The sequence below is a fragment of the Montipora capricornis genome, chromosome 10, assembly GCF_036669925.1.
Source record: "Montipora capricornis isolate CH-2021 chromosome 10, ASM3666992v2, whole genome shotgun sequence".
NCBI lineage: Eukaryota > Metazoa > Cnidaria > Anthozoa > Scleractinia > Acroporidae > Montipora > Montipora capricornis.
Window position 1 is genome coordinate 21,603,551 of NC_090892.1, and position 7,500 is coordinate 21,611,050.

General features: G+C 39.6%; 1 protein-coding gene across 3 annotated transcripts in view; it reads left to right on the top strand.

Annotated features, from left to right (window-relative positions):
• LOC138022206 (6-phosphofructo-2-kinase/fructose-2,6-bisphosphatase 1-like) overlaps positions 1 to 5,463 on the top strand; it is a 31,480-nt gene extending 26,017 nt beyond the window's left edge. For all 3 annotated transcript variants that reach the window (XM_068869259.1, XM_068869261.1, XM_068869260.1), the window contains 4 exons: positions 392 to 437; positions 679 to 741; positions 1,460 to 1,526; positions 2,736 to 5,463. In XM_068869259.1, the coding sequence (XP_068725360.1) occupies positions 392 to 437; positions 679 to 741; positions 1,460 to 1,526; positions 2,736 to 2,742 (183 nt within the window). In that variant the 3' untranslated portion in view covers positions 2,743 to 5,463. The remainder of the gene's footprint in view (positions 1 to 391; positions 438 to 678; positions 742 to 1,459; positions 1,527 to 2,735) is intronic.
• The last annotated feature ends 2,037 nt before the right edge of the window (positions 5,464 to 7,500 follow it).

Consider the following 7,500-nt stretch of genomic DNA (forward strand, 5'->3'; position numbering starts at 1 on the left):
AGTCCTCGTAGAATCGAAGGTCAAAATCAGGTCTTAACGGATCTGCATTTTAACAAAATGAAGAAATGAAATGCTTGCATGGTAGTCGTCCGTGTTTATGGTCATATTGCTCTTGTTTATTTGTGAATAAAAACTTTTGAAAAGGCGGAAGTCTCTTCAGTGTCTGTCGAACTGCGCGCTTTGTTAGTCGTTGTTGAGAAACGACCAAGACCCCCTACCCCAAATTCCCTCAACCGTTTCTCTCGATTGTGGTACAAAACACGAGATCTTCAACAAGCGCGTGACTCGAGTGACTTAAACTGGACATGCTAGCAGTTTATGAGTTTGACCTCACCTTATGAACGGTGTTTTTCAAGGATCAATCCCTATTTCTTATCTTACCTCGATGTAGGCTATCTTACAGTGTCTCATGGCGTACTTTCTGGATCACAGTTCTGGTGAGCCTCTTTCTCTCGGAAGACCTTAGACAGCAATGACCAGATCCAGGTTGCTGACCAGCGGTTTTCGTTAAAACAATGGTTTACTGGTGGTGCTCAGTCTCGCGGGCTCAGAAAACCTGGTTGTGGTCATTGCTATTTAAGGTTTTTCCTTTTTTTCACACTTCCTTTATTGCTAATGTCTGCAGTTATTTTTCTTGCGCTTTTACAAAACTAAATTAATAATTCGCTTTCTCGTTAGGAGAACTCCCTAATCTCAGCATTCCGTTTCACACTGTCTTCAAACTTACACCGATTGCTTATGGTGAGTGCGAGACCTATAAAATGAGTTGGTATTTTGGATAACGGAAGAGGGGAAATGGTTGCAATGGGGATGCACACGGAAGAGCAGAAGAATAGAGTACTCCTTTGCATCGTGTCTGCGTTAATGAGCTTGCCATGCATGCACTCGCCTCTCTTGCCTTTTCTCGCAAGATATTTTCTCTTCTCCCTGGAACCAGCCAAACAAGGTTGCTTATAGCACTGAAGAGGAGCAACCCAGAATATTGGCATAGTCCCATGTTAAGGTCTAGGACTTCTGCTTGCAACACTATGCGAGAACAGCGCCCATCAACTGATGGCTAGGCCTCCCTACTTACCAGAGAGAGACCGTCAGCCATCGAGGTTTTTCTCAGTTCTCTTACGTAAATCTCCTACACAGTCAACATGGTTCCCAGGGTCGCACTTCGGTCTGTTCCTTTGCTATGGAGGACACGAAAAAGACCGTTGAGGCCCTGGTGAGGAGCAGTGGTGAGAGCACTCGCCTCCCACCAAAACCAGCATACAGCGGATTCCAGCTGGCTGTAAGCTGTGCTCCAAAAAGTCACACATGGACCGTATAGCGGCAACCACAGGCGCCTTAGTATGCTTTCGGTTCGACCTTGTTGAGTTGCGTTGTTGCTGTTGAGTTAGATATGTGTAGTTATGTCTCTTTCTTTAAAATGGTGACTCCATCTTAATTCATTTACGTTTTTGTGAATTAGGCTGTAGAGTGGAGCGATACCCGCTGTTTATAACCTCAAAGAGTAGAACTGATTCAACAACGGAGAGGTAAGGGATGGTAAAATTGCTGTAGGTCAATGCCATAAATGTTACGTTCCTTCGCCGACATGCGTACAGTCATTACTACAATTTTTGACCTTTGTCGTGTTTAACTAAATTTGTATTTCGAAAGTCTTAATGAGGAGTTACGTGTTTCGTTCCATCATGAGACGTACAATACCTTTCCGTTATGCACAGTAGTTTGAAAAGACCCCAGTGATCAGCTGGCCCCAGTTATATTCAAAGGCCGGATAACTTTATCCTATGAATAAGTCATTTTATTATATCTCTCACTTAGTACGCGCGCTGTGATTGGTCAATTTTGCAGGCCGTTGACTACAGTACGACCCGTTGACGGCCTCTAGTTTTCTTTCCCGCGCGCCGGATTAACCTTAGAGGTTAATGATTATCATACTAACCTCGTTTTCTCTCTGTAAGTGACGGACGTCGAACTCGGTTAGTAAGAGGTGTATCCAACTGTTTTAGTCTATGAAAAGATTTTAGTATTTGATCTCGCATGCGTGAATGCGCACTCTCTCGACACATCGAAGTAAAGGCATGGATGAAAACCTTGGACTGACAACGTTTTAAGTGCATTTTATGGCTTGGTTGGTGACATACTCTCTGGATTAAGTTACCCAGCTTTTGAACAACGTGGGCCAGGTTGGTCACTTCGCTGCCTGTCTCCTCTGGCTCCTATGTTTATTCTGGGCAGCCAGTACAAAATTTAACTTTAATATGTTCAATTTTATTTTGTGTAATATCAAGCTTTTGCCTGACGTCACCCATTGTTTGTCAGAGGTTTGATATTGACCTTTGAAACAATTACGTCATTTTTTTCAGCGTTTGGCGAACTCGAATATCAAAAGAAATTGACGTAAAAACTGAATATTGCCATTGTGTCAGATACCTTTCAGCTCTTATGTCACGTTGATGTTGTTTGCCCGACATAATTTGGTTGCCTCCGAGACAGTGCTCCAGGTTCTCTTAAGTTCGCAAAATTTTGGGAGTATGCAAAATATTGGAAGCTTTGGAAAAGTTTAGTCGCACATATTTTGCGTTATGTGATATCGAGCGTTTCCTCAAATAAGCAAAATTGTCTCTAATGCGACTTATCCTTTTAAGGTAATCCTTTTAGTGCATAGCATAGGTTTGAGAGGAGTAGTGTCGTACGTTAGTTTTCGAGCAGGTAACCTGACGAAGTTTTTTTTTTTGCAGTGCGTAGAGATGTGAATGGTCTAATGAAGAATGTGGCAGATGATCCAGAATAACTGTTGAAACAACTTTGCAACCCTTTTCTTCTGTTAGTATAGGAAAATCGTATGAACGCGAGTGCATATCGTGATTTATGGGCACGATTGTTGCTTTGAAAGTTCTCAAAATTGCACGAGCCGTAGGCAAATAATTAATTTATGTGCACGAGTGATGTTTTGAAAGTTTCCATAGCGTCTTCCGTACTGCACTCTATAGAGAGTTTTCACTCACGTGATCAGTAAACTTGTTTTTCCACCAAAACAAAAGAAACATTTGCATGATAATAGAGGTCAATTCCCCAAGGATTAGTTGGGTACAAAAAAATGGCCGCCGTGACGTCACGTGAAAACACTATAACCTCTATGGCGATGCAATTTTCCCTTTCGTAAACAAGCGATGCCATTTGGACCAGACTTAAAACAATTTTCACTGTTACGTTTGTCGTTTGCAAATGCAGAAAAAATACTTAATGTAGTACTAGATTAGCAGCGTATGTCACTTAGAATTTAAGTGAGGAAAAACCTTAGAAAAAAATTAGGAAAAAAAAAATAGAAAAGTTGATCGGTCGATGTCGAACTCGGTTCAATGGCTTAAGAGAAAATGCACTCAACCTCTACACTACCGAAACAACGACCTCAGGTTGGCAATTTTAAAGTATTTAAATGAAGCTAATCCTAGCAATTATTGAAAGCTAACCGAATAAAAAGGCTTGGTTACTAAGAATGGCATCGATTGTCAAAAATGGCATCGCTTGTTTACGAAAGGGAAATATAGCGATGCTTATCGTTACGTCACCTGTTGTCATTAATGTGCCAACCAGAGATATATTGGCTGTCGAAACAAAGGTTCTTTTGTTCTGTGGTTGGCAAAATTTTTAAAATTTGATATTTAAAAATATCAAAAGGCTTGTTTATAAACAGTGAATATCGCTATCGCACTTTATGACTTAAATTTGTGCACTCGTCGTTGACCAATCCCAAACGCGATATTTTGTTGAGTGTATAATAACTCTTGTTAAAAGCTTGTACAAATTATTTAAGTTTACACAAAAACACTTCATTCGCTTGTACTTAATCTTAGGACTGGGAAATTGTATAGACGACGGCTTTGCCAACGGCACCGCCATAAAACAATGATGTTTGTTATTGGTTGCGTTAGGAAAATAATTGTGCTGCACGCATTTGAAATCTTTTTTTTTTTTACCATAATCAGCAAGAAGACAACTTAAACAACCAACTTCAAGGAGATAAACTAAGAATAAAGCCAGGATTCGAGCCAGGATCCGAGCTAGGATCCGAGCCAGGATTCGAGACCTAACCTAACCTAACCTAACCGAGACCTACCCTAACCCTAACTAGACCTAACTAGACTAGAACCAACGCAAACAGACCTAACCTAACGGATTCGAGACCTAACGTAACCGAGAGATTCGAGAATAAATAGCGGAGAAAGGTCATCTTAGCTCGAATCCTGGCTGGAATCCTGGCTCGGATCCTAGCTCAAATCCAGGCTCGAAGTTTAGGTATCCTCAAATTCAAGGTTTTGTTTAAAACAAGAGCATATTATTATAAGATGAATCTTCAATCGTCTATCTTTGGTTCAAAACCCCTTTTACCGTTATAGTTTCCTTCGCGCAAATAGTACAACGGTGGTGAATGAAATGGAATAAACGGGAAAAATTTTAAGATACCCAACGTTGTAGTTTGAATGGACTTGTTTGTTGCCGCACTCGTAGTTGCTTTCTAAATGACCTAATATTGGTCATTTTCATCTACGTCAGCGGCTCATGCAGATTTCTCTGCAAAAGCAGAAGCTTCTTTTCTCTGAAATTGTGTTAAAAACGGGTGGTGTATTTATTATTTATTTTTTGAAAGTGTTATGGAAGTTCGCAATTTCCTCTGGCTGGTTTCTGTCACAGAAAAAAAAAAAAACAGTTTTTGTCGCAAACAAGAGGGGGGAGGGGGTGGTGCAGAGCGAAGTAGTAAGAAATCTACCAAGACTTGTATCTTGTGTTCCATTCAGACAAAACAATTTCGAAAGATCCGTTTAGCACCTGAAAAAGAACTACAAACCCTGAAAATGACAACAGGGGCGGTACGAGAACATGACCAACTCAAGGGTTAAGTCATTGTCGATGAAGGTTTTTGTCTCTGTTTTACGAAGGAACATTCAACCGTATATCCGAAAAAGTTACTTATTCGTGTATGAAAAGGTAACGGGGGCTAGTTTCTAATTAACTTCGTATTTGCTTTATATAGTTAGCCGGTGAAGCGCGGAAATTTGGTTGAAGCAACTACATTGATTGATAAAAGGTAATTGACAGCGGTGAGGAGATTAGAAAGCTGACATTTCAGCTTTAGCCTACGATTCCGAGTGCATTTCATTTCCCTGTTTGTGCGGAAATAATTGAACTCTAGCGTTTGTCAGGCGAGTGCATTTTGCAGGGGTTCATGACTAATTAAGACTCACATTCGCCCACAAGTCATAGCAGCCATTTAGTTTTGTTTCCAACGCTGTATCACAAAAACGCATGTTATATTGGCTGTACCTGGATGCCTGGGATAGGTTCGTGTAACCGACAAATAATTTTAAATGCATTGTGGGCGAATATGAGCCTAAAGTAGCTGAAAGCAGTATTTTCTCTGTGATGTAAGTGTTCTCATACTTTACGAATAAAATCTGCTTAAATGATCGAATTTATATATCAATCTCTTGTAAGGGCTGAATAAGTTAAATGAGTTTGGTTTTAACCAGAAACCCATAAGGGTTGAAACGTGTAACGGCCCCTTGTGTGTTGGGAAACAAGCTTCTGAATATTCGATTTGCTAAGTACCATATTTGGAACAACAAGAGCGAGGGGTCTCCAAATATGGTACTTAGCACTGAAACATTCAACCAATCAGTTCGCACTGAATATTTGGAAGCTGTGAACGCGCGTTACACGTTTCAACTCTTATTGGTTTCTGTTTTAACTGAATAAACACCACTTAGAAATCATTATATCCCTCACGCTCCGAGCAATTGCACTTTATCGCACTGAATTAAATTAAATTTAATTTGTAGAGAAACTCAAGCGAAGGTAAAATTCCTTCATCTCTGAAGCTCAATCGATTAAAAATGAACCTTTATGCTTTCAATGTAGTTTGAATGAAGAATAGGCTTCCAGTAACCAGTCTTCATTATCTAAAACACAGAAAGTGCGGCACCCTCCCAACTTGTAAACCCTGAGGCAACGATTAATTGAACACACGAAATGCCTCTACTAACTCTGACCAGAATAATTACCGGTAACTTACACGATTAATTAAGTTACGTAATGAACTGTTATGCAATCAAGTTTGTAAAGTGGCCCGAAGCTCACGCAGGTGCACTAGCGTTTTGATACTTGGTACCTCTTTCATTAGAAAAGGCACTAATTAACAACAAGTTAATGCGCCTGCAAATTCTTTAATCGTGCTTGCCTTCTTAGAGTTTTCAGAAAAAATATTATTATAATTTTATTTCCTTTGGTAAAGGAAAATCCAATTTCAACAGCGAAAGGCTTTGCCTTCAATCTTTGAGCAGATTCAAATATTAGTATAGGTAATCATACGATTTCGAGTGCAATTTGGAATAAATAAGCAATTTAAAGAAAACGACAAAACTTTTGAAATTACAAGACATGTTTCGACAGAAACTTCTGTCATCTTCAGTTGATTAATGTACGAAGCGTTAAGTTGAACTTATAAGTCGGAAAAAGTGCTAATTATGCCAGTAACAACGGAATGTACATAAAACGTGACAATGTGAGAATTAAAAGGATAGTTTTAGATTTACGTGATGCAGTTGTTGATTAAGAGAAGGTTGTTCTCTTTGAATATGAAAAGCTTCTTTTATCTTGAGTTGAAAAGTCGTAGAGGCGTGATCTAAAATATGGAAACAATCCCCTGAAGACAGGGCGCGACATTGTTCGGAATTCTGTAGGTGTTTGAGAATGTGAGAGGCCCTATCACTGACTAAGTGCTCACGCACGCGTGTGGAAAAATGCCGAGTTGTTTCGCCGACATAACAGGCATTACAGCCCGCACATACAAACTTATAAACCACTCGTAAACGAAGCCCGCCAGGGATAGGGTCTTTCACACCAAGCAAGTTGCCTATATTAAAGGAGGAAAAAACTAGTTTGATGTCCAAATCATTGCAGTAGCGCTTGATAAAGTGACGAATCTTTTTCTGAGTTACGACAGAAAAATGGCCTATGTAAGGTAGCTTAAAATAAAATATAGGTAAATATAGGTAGCTTAAAATAAAATATAGGGTTATTTTTAGATCTTTTAGTTGATAATAATGATCCCATTTCTTTTCTAACTAGAGTTTACCGTAAGAAAACCTTTACTGGGTTATTAACTAATTATTTCAGTTCGCTTCGTACTCTTACAAAGTGGGTCTCATCAGGACTCTTATTGATAGGGCCTATAAGATTAACAACACCTGGTTGGGGCTACACGAGGACATACTAAGCTTATGGAAATCCTAAAAAAGAATCTTTTCCCTGCCCATTTAATTGAAAGGGTTGTAAACCGTTACATTGCTGGGACCCCAAGTAATCATTGTCCCCAGGGTTCCCTTCCCACTTCACCTATATTTTATTTTAAGCTACCTTACATAGGCCATTTTTCTGTCGTAACTCAGAAAAAGATCCGTCACTTTATCAAGCGCTACTGCAATGATTTGGACATCAAACTAGTTT